Consider the following 15759-nt stretch of genomic DNA (forward strand, 5'->3'; position numbering starts at 1 on the left):
AAATTGATACTGCAAACAAAAATTAATGCCGGCTTCAAATACATGTAATAGAATGAATTTGTAATAAATAATATGTAATAAAATGAATTATTCGACAGGAACAATTGCTTTAGCATATATTTTCCTTCATTGATGCTATGCAAATGACTAGATCATTAAGATAAAAATGGCTGCAGTGATGAATGTAGTCAAACCAACACAAAACAGGACAAATATGTCTGTCATAAAACTATCTGTTGAAGAGATAAACCAGCATTGCTCAAGCCAGTATTGCACAAACCAACGTAGGAATTGGATACGTTTTGGGTTTACGCGAATGTCACTTAGCCTACTAATTGTGTAATAACTGAACATGTAAGGAAGGAAAACTTTATAATGTTGTTGTGGTAGTTACCATTGCTATGATCTACTTGCACAAGCATTGTGTCATTTATCTCAAGCCACATTGTTATAAATTATAAAACATGTTAAAGAGTTAATTTAACTAAATATCGGACCAAATTGTCAGTAAATCTAACAAGCGTTTTAAAACCAGCTTATACACCTCTTCACCAACAAGTATGCTTTTTTAAAGTTGATTTTCAATCATAGAAATTGTTTTTTCAACTACCACAAAGACATAATTTATGTCATTACTGAGATCAGATAATCAGATCAGATAAAAATTTTCCGCAAAAGACCCTCCAATGGAGGTAAAAAACAAAATAGCAGAACTCAGCTTAAAAGAGCAAGCTAGCTATTCAACCTCGGCACGAACTTCCCTCACTGTCCAAGGCCAAAAAGAATATCTTAACTGATCGGTATTAATGTGGGGCAAGTAATACTTCCCAAATCGAGTAGACAATGCAGGAGGCCCATACCTGCCAACTCTCACGCATTGAGCGTGAGACTCACGCAATCACCCCAAAAAAAAAATGAAAATGCGTGAGAAATGCGTGAGATTTTTGCCCCAATTTCCACAACTTTATATATACTATCATTAATACATCAATTGCCCCAAAACCAAATCTCACGCATTGCCCCACTCTTGGGTTGGCAGGCCTGAGGAGGCCTTCCCTCTTTATCAGAACCACTTTCCCTGACTTTAACTCCCACATTTATATCAATATCGCCTCCAACGATTCTACCAAAAATATTTTTACGCAGTCTGGATCGTCTCTCCTCCAGCGATTCAAAAGAAGTATTCTCTCTTAAATTAGTGAAACTAGTAATTCCTTTTTTCTTAAAAAAGGAACTGAGGGCCAAAAACCACTTGACAGTTAAAAATAAAACTAACACCTAATTTGCAGAACCATCGAAACGTACAACCACAAAAAATCTTTGCATAACAACGTGGAATAAATATCATATTCGTACATAATAACACTAAAAAAGAGAATAGGTTAAAGAACAGAGCAACTTCAAAATGACATTCTAGTCTTAATAAATCCATATTTAAAGAAATATTTTAGAAAATAATAAGATGATTCACCCTTTTACTTATTTCAGCTTGTAAACAAAATATGTTATTGAGTGAGAAAATTAGGATTAACTAGTTCGGTTACAATAATCTTGCTCTCGAATCTTCATTAAAAGTTGCCAAAATTTAAATTGCAGAAAAAGTGAAAATTGTGTCGCTACAAAAGGCTTAGGCCTTTTAGAATTATCGAATTATTCGCGCAGTCCAACGCTACGTTGGAAGGGGCTTCTGCAATCGCAAAGATTATACGAAAAGTTTGGCGCGACATGTAAAATCTGCTACAGCTGTACCGTAGGAACATATTATACATTTATTTGGTGGATGCACGGCGTTACATAGGTAATCAGAAAGTTCTTGCACAGAAAATTTATTTTCGATTGACGTATTCAAAATTTACTATTCTAGCTTTTTGTGCTTTTACCTACAACTTGTCAAAGATCTTTAAATAAATATGCATTGAGAATCTGAAAAATATTTCTACTAATTGTTGTCTATTGCTTGCAATTGACCTGCGATTATTCATAGTCTGTGTCTTGCTTTGCAATTTGCTGTTTTCAATTTTTTACTGCATTTTAAATTTGAAGGCATATTTTATATACTTTTAACAGTGTTACATAAAGGCTCATTGCACTCATTGATATGTTTGCTACAGTTTGCAGCCAAAACTGGCTTTCTATCAAGACATGTTAAACATGTAATTTGTTTTTGAAACTGAATATTTGCTTGCTAGCTTTGCAAATTGGGTTCTGATTGTTGCACTCGATAGAAGAAACATCTTCTAGCTATTCAATACCTTCCATAATGTTTTCTGACCTAACTATTTTCTTCATGACAGTTGTTGCGGGACTTCTAATTTATCATTTCAGCAACTGCTTTAATAATCAGAATGTGATGCAGTAGGCTCTTGATAATGTAAACAGGAATGGGTTGACGATGGTGTGAACATTGTTATTACTGACAATCACCAAAGTATCGTGGGATCAACACCAACATATGGCGGACCAAGTGTGAATCAGCCGTCACACCAAACTATTGAAATAGACTCAAAGCACATTTTGTCTCAATTTGTGAAATGGATTAAAATATTATGTCTCTAAATCCTATTTTATGTGATACAAAACAGAGCACATCTTCAAAGTTACATTACATTAACATTTTGTTATTAATTATTAATAAAATATAATAAACAACATTGTACATGTTAATCAATAAGGCATATTTGCCAATGCTATTCCTCACATTGCTGCCAGTGTGACTATTTATTTTTTTAGGCTATTCTGTTACTAGTATTAGTAGTAAAATGTTGGTTATTTCATTATATGCCATTAAAATATTTAGTTAAAATTTGTTATCAAACTGGCTGATAATAATCTTTGTGTTGGCCTCTTTTTATTCATTTCAAGCAGATAAACTTCACTTTAAATAATAAGCAATAAGTGAAACCAGCCTATTACAAGGTTGTAGAACCAGCCAATCATGAAACTGCAATAACAACTACCTCCTGTTCTTTTATTCAATATCTGATAAATTCATCATGAATCAGTTTGAATAACTCTTATTCAGCTCAGCCAATCAGGAGACAGATAACATTATTATAACCTGCTACAAGCTATAAAGAAGCCTGTTGTAGTCAGAGCGGGTGACAAACAGAATAGCAACAGGTAAGTATAACTTATATATTATACAGTCAAACATGGATAACTCGAACTTCAAGGGACCGAGCAAAAGTGTTCGAATTATCAGAGCGTTCAAGTTATCAGAGCACTGTCACAAGTCCATATATTTACTTATTTATTAGTAGATACATGTACGTATACAAACTATAATATAAATCAAAAGCACAAATGGCTTGTTTCAAATTAAATGCTTCTAATGTAAAGTTTAAAACGTTTTCATGAAAAAGTATAGAGATTTTTCTATCACTTGAGATTGGTTTGTTGTTTGAGGTGATGTTATTGCCAGGACGTTTTTCAGATTGACATTGGCAAAACTTGATCGTTGTTGAAATGCTCAAAAGAAAAGACATTTTTTTCTTTTGGGGTTTTACCCACGATCAATTTTGCCGTTTTTTCTTGAAGTTTATGCAGATTACCTTACTTTACCTGGCATTCGTTAAGAGCAACACTCCGAGGCAGTTCAATTAGAAGTTTTACGAGGTTTTACGGTACATTCTATATCACTCACGCTTTTTTAATAGATACTTATTGAATGTACACACGTATTCTGTGTTTAGGTCAAACGATGAATAGTTTTTTGTAGCTCAGACAACGTATACGTGTAATTACAACATTTTTTAAGACGTTTTAAACATTCAACATTCCGACGTTGATTCAACACGGAATCAACGTCGGAAAACTATTCATCGCGGGCTAGCCGGGTCACGCACTCAAGGATTTTCGCCACGCACATACAAAACAACATGCGATTTTTGTTTTGTATGTGCGTGGCGAAAATCCTTGCGCGCGTGACCCGGCTAGCCCGTGCTATTCATCGTATCGCAGTATAAATCAAATTTCACCAAACTTTTAGAAAAGTCGTTGACAAAAATATTTTGCCGATGGTGGTAATAACGACGCTTATGAATTACGAAAAGATGAAGTTTACCTCTATGGCTTTGAATAAAGTGATTTTCTAAAGCGATAACAACCGTTTCGGAAGCCGTTGGGCAAAAAAACAGTTCGAATTAACAGTGTTGAGTTCGAGTTATCTATAGCAATTTATCATTACGTGGGAACGGACCAAAGGAAATGTTCGAATTAACCATGTGTTCGAGCTATCCGTGGATGAGTTATCCATGTTTGACTGTATTAGTATCTGCTGATATTGTACTTACTGGGAATAATAGAGTAGATGAGAAGAGATACTGAGTCAGTGTGATTATAATATAACACTGACCTCCTGAGACTATCACTCTCTACCCTGAGGAGACTCATAGAGTCTGTCATGTAGTGAGGTTAAGTTAAACCATAACTGTCACGAACAACTTTTATCGTACTAACTAGGTAAATAAGACACGCTGATTCCGATTTTGTACTCAAAATAAAGATTAGTCCACTAACCTTCAAAGTCATTTAGGCTTTTTTAAAGCGTTTCAATGTCCGTTTCGAAAACAACACAATCGGCATTACAAGCTCCGCCCATAAATATGTGACGAAACCTAGCTTTTTCAGAAACGGAAGTTCGGAATGTTTAGTCCGATTTAGAATAATAGAGATGGGTGTCTTAAAACCCATTATTATCTAAATCCAGCCTGTAAAATAATTTCAGTTTTTTATGAAAGGGATATAAACTATTTAAAATTGCTCGTAGCTTGTTACATGACGTTTAAATGGGCTGGACGCCGAGAAAAAATGAGCTCAAAAAGCGCGGTTTTATCACGAACTAGCGTTGTTATCGCGCTTTTTAAAAATGCAATGCTAAATAGCTTATCTACCTTTCTAAAAAGACTGATATTATTTTTAAGACTGAATTTAGATATTAATGGATTTTAAAACACCCATCTCTATTATTCTAAATCGGTCTAAACATAGATATGTAACTTCTGTTCCTAAAAAGCTAGGTTACGTCACGTATTTATGGGCGGAGCTTGTTATGCCGATCGTGTTGTTTTCGAGACTGATATTAAAACGCTATAAAAAATCCTTCATTACTATGAAAGTTAGTGGCCTAATCTATATTTTGATTACAAAATCGGAATCAGCGTGTCTGATTTACCTAGTAAATACCATAAAAGTTGTTCGTGGCAGTTATGGTTTAAGGTCAGGAGGCTCTGGTCTCATTCCTCAGTCATAATCAGATATTATATTATATCTGCAGATATTACATGTTTCTCAGCTCTGCAAGAGTATGACATCCCTGGCCTCATTTTTATACTCTGTAAATATCCAGGGTTCACCTGCAGCCACTCTGTCATGGTTGGTAGCTTTCCAAGTCAGCAGTTGAGTCACATTTTGTACTTAGTTCTCTATCATATTTTACTTTATGCAGCAGCAAATCGAGTGCAGTACATATGTTACAGTTAAACATGGAAGGATTGCTGAAGGATTATGTAAGAAATGGAGATGCATGCATTGAGGGCAGCCTTAGAGAGAGTCCAACCTGAGCTACTAAGGTTACTGATTACTGTCAGGAATGACTCATACACAGCTATTAAGGAAGCTGCAGGAGATGGCCACACAGAAGCACGTTGTATGCTTCTCTCACAAATCAGAAAAACGGCAGATGAGTTATGCAAATTGTCAATGTAAACCGTTTTTTACATACGTCGAAGTGTCAAGATCATGGAATTACTATTAGCCTGATACAGTTACATGAACTAATTATTTCTGTAATGTTGCTTTTAACATTTTAACAAACGAAAAAACCTAAAAGCTTTGAAGTTTTGCAGTTCGGAAGCTTGAAGTTCTTGAAGTTGAAAAGCTTTGAAGTTCGGAAAATGGACTTCGATACGAACAGAAACAATGAAAGAATTAATAGTTATTGATGTAATCGAGTCATTATTAGAACCTAAAAATGGAACCGAGTGTAGTCATTTTTAGGTTTACCGCGTTCTTTGTTAGCGAGTTCATGATGGAAAGCAAATTGGAAGAAGGCTAGCTTCAGATCCAACAAAATATGAGCTATTCTATCGAAACATGGAGTTGAAATACAGTTAAACATTCTAATCTCAGTCAATCAATATGGAGTAAAACAGTAAAGAAGCCTAGCCTCAGATCCAGCGAAATATGGAGTAGAGAAATATTAAAAAAAGCCTCTATGGTGATGTGAGCGTTATCTCTTTCACATTGGAACATTTCTAGAACAGATTCTGTGAATTCTTAAAAGTCAAGGTTAGTAGCCAGTTGTACAAAGGAGAATTATGTAACATAGTACATATACAACAGTTTATTAACTGCCCCTGTATTGAACACCCAGTTGTTTTTGTATTGTTGTAAACTGAAATATTTCAATGTATAATCGTTAATGTGAGCATTGCGTTCAATAATTGCAATACATTTGTGACACCTTACGTGCTGCTCAGATGTCTTCAATTTCAGCAATCCTTCAAGGGCAACTACTAGATAATGAAGGTACGTAACAGACACCATTGATGGTGGGAGGTAACCTACACCAGTGATAGTAAGTAGCAGAGGCTAGCAGTTGTAGTAAGTAGGCACTAGCAATAGTGGTAGGTACCAGACATCAGTGGGAGTTGTGGGTACCAGACTCTAGTGATAGTGGTAGGTACCAGACTCCAGGAATAGTGGTAGGTACCAGACTCCAGTGATAGTGGTATGTACCAGACTACAGTGATAGTGGTAGGTACCAGACTCTAGTGATAGTGGTAGGTACCAGACACTAGTGATAGTGGAAGGTACCAGATTTCAGTGATAGTGGTAAGTAACAGACTCTAGTGATAGTGGTAGGTACCAGACTCCAGTGATAGTGGTATGGACCAGACTCCAGTGATAGTGGTAGGTACCAGACTCCAGTGATAGTGGTAGGTACCAGACTCCAATAATAGTGGTAGGTACCAGACTACAGTGATAGTGGTAGGTACCAGACTCTAGTGATAGTGGTAGGTTCCAGACTCTAGTGATAGTGGTAGGTACTAGACTACAGTGATAGTGGTAGGTACCAGACTCCAGTGATAGTGGTAGATACCAGACTCCAGTGATAGTGGTAGGTACCAGACACTAGTGATAGTGGTAGGTACCAGACTCCATTGATAGTGGTAGGTACCAGACTCTAGTGATAGTGGTAGGTACCAGACTCCAATGATAGTGATAGCTACCAGACTCCAGTGATAGTGGTAGGTACCAGACTCTAGTGATAGTGGTAGGTACCAGACACTAGTGATAGTGGAAGGTACCAGATTCCAGTGATAGTGGTAGGTACCAGACACCAGTGATAGTGGTAGGTACCAGACTCTAGTGATAGTGGTAGGTAACAGACTCTAGTGATAGTGGTAAGTACTAGACACCAGTAATAGTGGTAGGTACCAGACTCTAGTAGTAGTGGTAGGTACCAGACTCTAGTAATAGTGGTAGGTACCAGACACCAGTGATAGTGGTAGGTACCAAACTCTAGTGGCAGTGGTAGGTACCTGACTCCAGTGATAGGTACCCGACTCCAGTGATAGTGGTAGATAACAGACTCTAGTGGTTGGGATCCTGTCATTACTAGATGTGCTATCGATCATATCTTTGATGTGTCTGTTTTAATGTTACTCTTGAGTGACCTACAGACTCATTTAGTTATAGACTCTTTGACGTGAAGAATGAATTAAGTTCCTTTTGACTGCAGAGTAAATCTTTTTTTGCCAGACTGACAGCTGACATGATTTCCTGTCGCCAGACACTGCAATCACTGACGCTATGAGCAATTTACGACGGATAAAAATACAAGCTATACGCTAAAAATTTTGTAACCTCTAAACCCAACCAAGTGATGCAAAAAGCACTCATCATTGGCCCATTACTAACATTTTGAGAATTCGCTACATTTTTGACTATCTTTGCTCTTTTTGTCATAACCAAAAGAGGGAGTTCTCTGCAATTTTGTTTGCTATTAATTTCACTAGACAAAAATCACCAAAATGAATACCTGCTGATAATCTTTCACGCTTCATTTAGGACGCTTGAAATTGAGGAATTGTGCTACAGTTTAACTTATTGTGTTGCATTCAAAGCTTTTGGTGCTACAGTTAAACATTTTGTTGCATTCAAACCTTTTGTGCTAGTCAAACCTCCTGTGCCGCAGTCAGAAATCTGTTTCTTATGTTAATATGTTGAAGCAAACAATGTCATTATATTTCATTTTACAGCCTATGAAACGAAAATTACTTCTTAATAAATCTGTAGGTAATTACTCATAGCATTAAAAAGGTTCATTATATATAACTATGTAAAACTAAATGCTAAAAACTAAATTATATCTAATAATACTAAATTATAAACATAATATATGCACTTACAGTTCTCTCATTCAGTATGCTCAGCTGTTGAGACTGAGAACATTGAATTGTAACTGGTCATACAAAAAGTGAGAGGAGTTGTCTGCTTATGCCAGCTGTCACATGTCAACTTTTAAAGGCTGTTTGATTTAGCTGATAAGAGTGAGGAGCTCATAACAATTGTCACGGATGATGATGAGTCAGTCCCTAGCCATGACAAAACTCCCTTACCCCAATATCGCTCCAACCCAGCAATATGCATCCAGGAATATATGGCTGGCATGGACTCCTCTGTCTGCCAAGGTATTTTTAATTTTTTGATTTCGGGGAGTTATCCGATCTTAGCATTGCGTGTCATATTGAATGGGTAAGGTATCTTTAATTGCTCTATGGCTAGCCACAGGACCTCAGGTTGTTTGCAGCTGATCATATTTTCATTTGTCTCCTGCTAGCTTTACTTCATGACAGATTTGTAACACAGGCTTGCTGCAGAAATCCATTAGTTTATCAAGAAGGTACAGCACAGAGGGATATGAACACTATACAGACTCTGTTGACAAGGTCAAAAAGCTATTGGGAAATTTCTCTGACATGGTATGCGAATTCTGTTACATAGTATATAATTTCTGTGAGATGGCGTGTATATTCTCTGACGTGCCATGTAATTTCTCTAAGATTGTATGTATATTCTCTGACATGGCATGTAATGTCTCTTGGATTATATGCATATTCTTTGACATGGCATGTAATGTCTCTAAGAAGATATGTATATTTTCTGACGTAGTATATACCTAACTTCTGTAGCATAGTATGCAACTTTACTGGCATAGAATGTAATATATATAGGGTTAGAACCAACTGATAGATGAGATTGTTGAGGGATGCAGAGATGATTAGAGGTCATATAAAGGTCATTTCTTTTTAGTTTCACTCTCATTTGTTGTTGGTTATCAAGATACCAAAGCATAAAATTATTAACACCAACAAAACTTAACAACAGCTGTGAATGTCAAGTTACAAGAATGGAGAGAAGTGGGTGATGGCCTTCCTCTCTTACTAGATTGTAGTAATATTATTCCAGATTATTGAAAATATGCCACATCATGCAGTAGAAGCCATGGAGAGTGAGGTAGAGGGAACTGGTAACAAGCCTCCTGAGGTACTCTTAGTGCGAGGGATTATCACTGCCGGGAATTCAAAGTATGAAGCCGCCATTGAAACATACAAGTGTGTGCTGGTATGTTAGATACTAACACATACAACCTCATCCACACATTTGCGTAGGTAGGAGTAACCTGTTACTTTGTGTCAGGCTAGCCAAGAATTAAACTGACACTCGTTAGCCACTTGCTAATTAGTGTCAGTTTAATTCTTGGCTAACCTGACACAAAGTAACAGGTTAAACTGACACTTTTTAGTCACTTGTTAACTAGTGTCGGTTTAGGAGAGAATATCCATACGGTATCAGCTTGGTGCAGACTTCTTTTTAGACAGTCGTTTACGGCTTTCAAGCCATGTCGACTTTATCATTTCAAAAACTAGACTCAAAAGAACTCATGCTCTAGTTCAGCTCAGATAGAACCAAAAGTTCTTCCACTTCTCTCCCTGAATTGTGTATTTCCATTCTGTCATATACTACTCCAAGCGGGTCTCCCTTTGTATTGGAGACCGATGAAGAAAAATTGGAACGCCTTCAAAAATTATGTTGCAAGGTTATGCGACCTAATATGGACAATTATGATCAGTGTCAAATTGCTGAGCTAAAAGTGCTCATTACATATTTGCTGTCTAAAATACTCAGATCGCATCTCCAATCTACCTGACCATCCATTGCATTTCTACTTCCCCAGAAACTTCACTATACCTTATACCAGACACCAACACCTTGTCAATCCTTATTATAGAACAACTTGATGCAAAAAAGGTTTCTCTTCCAAAATTCATAGTTTTACTTTATTAGTCTTTATCTCTTGGCTTTAATTCACTTGGAACGGCATCAATGAAGTTCATATCTATTTAGGTGTGTTAATACAGGCTCATCACGTTAAAGGTTGACTTGCAACAAAATTCACGTTACAGTTATTTGGTATCAAAAGATTCACCATGTTTTACTCTGTTGTGTTGTAAGTGCAAAATATGTGGAAATGTGATTACAAGCTCTTAAAAGCTCAAAAACGAAAAGCCGCCGTAGATTGGAATCTCTTTATTTATCTGACGTATTCATTACAGTTTGGTTATTGCCTTGTCACATGATGTTCTCACGTGATTTGAGAGGCCAATAAAAAGCTCAATATAAACCTTATCGTAGCACTAGTTTATGACAAACACTTCGGGTTTTACTGAAGACCCCGTGTCAAATATAGATGCCTCGCTACTTTACAGTTTTGTTTCGGCTTGGTCTAATCGTCTAATCGTAATCTGATCATGTGACCCAATGCTTCGCAAATAATTTTTGCAGCACTTTTCGATTATCACAGGTGACCAACAGGCTCGTCATGATTATCAGACAATGATATGTACTCCTTCGCGGTGAGGTTAAAAAATTAAATGAACTTTTACGGTAAGTTATAAGATATCACTGCTAAAAGTGACAGCATTACAATGACGATAAAACAGACCCATAAGAACAATAGACATGGTTTTATTGAATGCGTGAAGTATATTTGTGAAAATATTTTGACGAATGAGATTGCATGAAAGTGTAAACAGAAACCATCCTGTTACAACTACGTCACATTTGAGCCGTTTTGGAAAGAGAATCCAAACTACGGCGGTCTCATGTGGCTGCGATTAACTGTTCGTTTTTGAGCTTTTAAGAGCTTATAATCCCATTCCCACATATTTCGCACCTAGAACACAGCAGAGTAAAACATGGTGAATCTTTTGATAACGAATAACTGTAATGTGAATTTTGTTGCAAGTCAACCGTTAAGGCAAGTGCATGAGGATTATTGGTAGTAATTAGTATAAAGTTCACACTATATCACTACGTCTGTGTTAATCACACAATACTTGGGTGATTATTTGTATTCGGCGATTCTTTAATCACACAGTACGGTGATCCTGTGTGATAACAATGTTCACACAATCACAAACCTATCAACATTTACATCAGTACGTGTCCGCAGCATAGCGTTCTCATTATACAATGCGGTGATGGAAATGATGAAATACTAGTCCCGCAGCAACTGTCATAAAAGAAAATACGGATTGAGCAATCCCAATCCGTGACGACCAATCACCATCATCGAAGTGGTACAAATTGTACAGGATGTCGTGGATGCTCGGCGAAGGGTCGACAGCTACAAACTTTTCTGAAGTATCTGCGTTGCTTCGACGATGCACATAGTCGACGAATAATCGCTGAGAGGACAATGCCGACACACGGCGATATAGTGTGAACCAGCCATTAGAGAGACTGATAAACAACTTGTCAAGCAATACCAAGCCAAGGATGTCTCTGGTTTATGGTCAGCTTGAGATATATGTTGTGTTTATATATTACAGAGGGCGTGTGAAGGGGCAGCGGTGAGGTTTAGAGAGCTGCGTATCAGCACACTGAACCATATTGGCATTTGTTTTTGTCTCATGGGCAATTTTGCGGAGGCCGAACGATATTATCAGGTACTGGAATTCTCTCACTTATTAACCTTCACTCTACCGGGCATCAAATACTTTTTATTTCATCTTCTGCTGGTTGCAGTTCGCACAGGATGAATACAGGAAAGACCCAGAACTGTTGGCCCACAACATATCCAACTACTCAGAGATAACTGATGTATCAGAAAGTGACTTCAAAAGCAATCTGCCTATAGAAAAGTACCTTCAGCAGCTGAGCATGAAACAGATGGAAAACGATGACTTCACAGGTGGATCTTCCAGCTCTTACGACCACGGAGACTCGCAGTTAGCTGGTAGGAAACTTTTTTTGTGCTTCACCCAATGTCACACTTAAACCCATAAAATGATATGAATCATTACCAAAAATACGTACACCAATAAGCCGGACCATGTGACAGCTTTACGAATATTGGCATTCGAAATAAAATTTATATCAACTATAAAAAGACACTCCTGTTGAATTTAAAAGCAAGTAAACAAATCGCCACCAAAATGGCTGCTTGTCAATTTTAGTCTATATATATATTTCTCAAAGTATGTCTTTGTGTCATTCCGGCTATACGTCTTTAAAAAATCTTAATATTAAAATTCCGCACACCGATGAATTTGAATTCATGACGAATGCAGCGACAAGTTTCTTATCCGGCCACTCTACCACTGAGCTAGAATGCCATTTTCATGTAACGGATGCACCATGCGCGTGCCAATTATTTTAGCCTTGTGTCCACGAGTTACGATGCTGTTCAGAAATGTTTTGGGACCTAAGTATTTGCAACGCGATGCTTATTCGTCTTTTTTCGTTAGGGCTAATTTATTCGGCCCCACAATATCGACATAATTTATCTCGAACTTAAAATTTGGCGATTTGTGTACTGATTATATACAGTGGAACTTGGGTTCGTGAACGCTTCGTTTCTCAACCAACTCGGTTTTCGACCAGATTTTGAGATTTGTTCGTCTCGGAGCTCAAGCATAAATTCGGTTCTCAACCAAACCGGAGCATGCCCATTGGAATTAGAACAGCTCCGGAAACAGCATGGAAACATTCGTTGACAAACAGAGAAGCATTTTATGCTTCATAGATTCTTTACAAAAAGGGAGGAACCATCTGGGACGAGGTCTCCTCTACGAAAAAATTCGCTAGGGAGATAACCCCTCCAGTCGAGCTATCCTAAGTTGTTTTGCAGGATTTTCCTTTAAAGATGTGAAGTAAACGTGCCATTGCTGTTTATATTTTCTTTTTCCTATGATTTTTGATGTAACTGATTGCTGCATTTTTTGCTGTTTCATTATCAATTTCTAAATTTTTTAGTATTGTTTCTTAACCTTTAATGCTTTTGATGTTTTAAGAACAAAACATACAAAATGTTTTCTTTTCTCACCATCATAAAAAGAAAAACTTTTATAAAAATTAAACACAATCTATCTACAATCTACCCGGTTTTATTTATAGTATACAGTACAGTTTATGGTGTAAAATGTTGAAAAAACACTTTACCGAAGTTGTTTTTTTTTGCCTTGGAAGTTTTTTGCCTTGTAATTTAAAAGTTGGAATGGCAAATTTTGTCATATGTTAAATACAAATTAATTTTCTGTCCAAAGACTTTTTTATTACCCAGGCAACACCGGATAGCACAGCTAGTATTTATATAATCTAACTCTTTCCTTTAACTTCACTACCAAATTACAATTGTTCATATAAACATCAAATGGCATCAAATATTAGTGAGTAAACACTTTTTGTTGATGGTAGTTAACCGAGCTTCGTGAAAATCAGGGTTTAACAAATAAGTGTTAATATTTGCACAAATATATCTGCTATGGCCATTTCTGTTATGGAATCTTCTAGTCCGGTAGTTAAAACACACTTTAAGAATGTTCATATTCAATACAGAATGCAAATCCTTGCGACAATATAGCCAAATTGACATCTCCGCTGTCTTTTGCAAACAAGCTTAGAGTTTACAAGCTCAAAATAATTCTTTCTCGATTGTAAACCGTTTTAGAGATGAACGAGGAGCCATTCTGCACTATTTAAATGAGCTTCCATTACTCTTCTAGTATTCCAGTACACTCGGCTATCAAATTAAGATTTGTTTTGCGTTTAGTTTGACAGATTATACTAGTTGTTGGTTAAATACGTTAAAGCCAAATTGATATATCAGTTATCTTTTGTAAACAAGCTTGGATTGACTGTTTTAATAGACATGAAGGAAGATTATTCAATAAAAAATGAGGCCACACTGTCAGCGCGGGAGACGCCATTAGAAGTCCAACTGGATGAAAGAGAAAAGGGCTGGTTTCCGGAGAGCAAGGAGGAGCTACTAGATTATAGCGCTGCATACATACAGCTGATGATCATGGGAGCAGAGATGGTCAGGCGGCAGCAAGACGCTGCCAGAGCTTCTATTCGCAGAATATGACTGTTAGACATTAATATACAGCTGTATATTATCAATTCAATGAGAATATGTATTTAGCTATTGCATCAGATGTATAGTTCCTAATTTAGGTCTGTTGTATCTAGTAGCGCTTCATGACAGAACATAAGTATATCTAATTTTCCCTAGAATTATCTCCACTTGCAAAGACCTTGGATCATTTGGCAACTTGTTTACAGTAATAGTCCCTGAGAGCTCATCACCTAAAATAAATAAAAGCAACCTTTTGGACTCGATCTTACCCTATATCTACACACTTTCATATCAAATGTATGATCAACTCATGTATTTCATCATGAATTTAAAAAGTGCTAACCTTTGAGCCTGGCGAGAGGCTTCTCTAAGAGAAATACTGTCTGCTTCCAGTGAGTGGGTGTGCTGAGAGGTCCAGTAGAAAAGAACACCTGTAACATTGGAAAATTGCCTAAGTCTGACACATGACTACACATCTCTCCACCTGATGACACCTGACAACACACGCCTCCACCCACTGACACCTGACAACACACGCCTCCACCTACTGACACCTGGCAACCTGTGTGATATTCTACTAAGACTTGCCATCAAAACCGATATAGAAATGCTGTAATACAGAAGAGTACCTGCTGCTAATAGTGAAACTTGTGCACATATAAAGTGTATTTATGAAAGCAAAGGTATATACAATGGGCTTCCGGTACTCCTTTGTGCAACACAAGAATTTGTATAGTCAACTATCAAATTACGATTTGTAATATTTCGTGTTTAGTTAGACAGTAAAGATTATACTAGTTGTTGTTACACTAAAGAGGGAATCTTGAACTTAAAATAGATAAGTAAATTTTTGGCGAGTTTATTAAATTTTTATTACTGTCTCCAACATTCTATAATCGGGTGTCAAATTGATTGAAAATCTTAATGTTTCACGCTGAGTGTGACAAGGAAAATGTATGCTGAGGCTTGATTTATGTACCGTAAGTCCTCATGCTCAAGCCGCACGGCTTGTGCTCAAAAACAGATGACTCACGAAGGAAAAAATAATCCTCCAACAAGCCGCCTGTGGTATCTAGTCGCCCTTACCAACAAGCCGCATATGCCCACAGATCGCGGCTAACGACTGAGGTTTTGTCGTCCTTGACCCCTTTGGGAGCGAGAGTGTTGAGACGGGTTTCGCTATATCCCGTCCTCTTAAATAAGAAAACAGGCTACATCAGTTACATGTGAAAGGCATTTTCTTTTATTTCCAAGTACGAATTACAATTCCTGAACCCTTGCATCAAGATCTTATTAGCCATGTCTCAGCTAGATTTTTATTGCGCTGTTAG

At 37.1% G+C, this 15759-nt stretch overlaps 2 protein-coding genes across 5 annotated transcripts in view; one reads left to right on the top strand and one right to left on the bottom strand.

Moving 5' to 3' along the window:
- The first annotated feature begins 1770 nt into the window (after window positions 1-1770).
- On the top strand, window positions 1771-14437 carry LOC137403520 (uncharacterized). 4 transcript variants are annotated; one of them, XM_068089458.1, is made up of 9 exons: window positions 1771-1798; window positions 3023-3120; window positions 5478-6577; window positions 8547-8696; window positions 8875-8987; window positions 9454-9630; window positions 11901-12017; window positions 12097-12307; window positions 14220-14437. In XM_068089458.1, the coding sequence occupies exons 4-9, from the start codon at window positions 8666-8668 to the stop codon at window positions 14435-14437; spliced, it is 867 nt and encodes a 288-aa protein (XP_067945559.1). In that variant the 5' UTR covers window positions 1771-1798; window positions 3023-3120; window positions 5478-6577; window positions 8547-8665. The 4 variants fall into 4 exon arrangements, with proteins under 4 accessions (XP_067945559.1, XP_067945557.1, XP_067945558.1 ...); XM_068089456.1 differs by having other exon boundaries at window positions 5478-6528; XM_068089457.1 differs by having other exon boundaries at window positions 5478-6528; window positions 9475-9630.
- Window positions 14438-14528: 91 nt separating this feature from the next.
- LOC137404212 (uncharacterized) overlaps window positions 14529-15759 on the bottom strand; it is a 30665-nt gene continuing 29434 nt past the window's right edge. The window contains exons 12-13 of the mRNA XM_068090373.1: window positions 14772-14859; window positions 14529-14658 (exon numbers count right to left, since the gene is read on the bottom strand). Of these exons, the coding sequence (XP_067946474.1) occupies window positions 14549-14658; window positions 14772-14859 (198 nt within the window). The 3' untranslated portion in view covers window positions 14529-14548. The remainder of the gene's footprint in view (window positions 14659-14771; window positions 14860-15759) is intronic.

The sequence above is a fragment of the Watersipora subatra genome, chromosome 9 (assembly GCF_963576615.1).
Source record: "Watersipora subatra chromosome 9, tzWatSuba1.1, whole genome shotgun sequence".
Lineage (NCBI taxonomy): Eukaryota > Metazoa > Bryozoa > Gymnolaemata > Cheilostomatida > Watersiporidae > Watersipora > Watersipora subatra.

Coding starts and splice junctions, on each gene's coding strand:
- LOC137403520 (XM_068089456.1), top strand. CDS start 6,480: ATGTCTTCAATTTCAGCAATCCTTCAAGGGCAACTACTAGATAATGAA. Junction 8,988..9,453: donor TGGGAAATTTCTCTGACATG/GTATGCGAATTC, acceptor CTCTCTTACTAG/ATTGTAGTAATATTATTCCA. Junction 9,631..11,900: donor AAACATACAAGTGTGTGCTG/GTATGTTAGATA, acceptor TATATATTACAG/AGGGCGTGTGAAGGGGCAGC.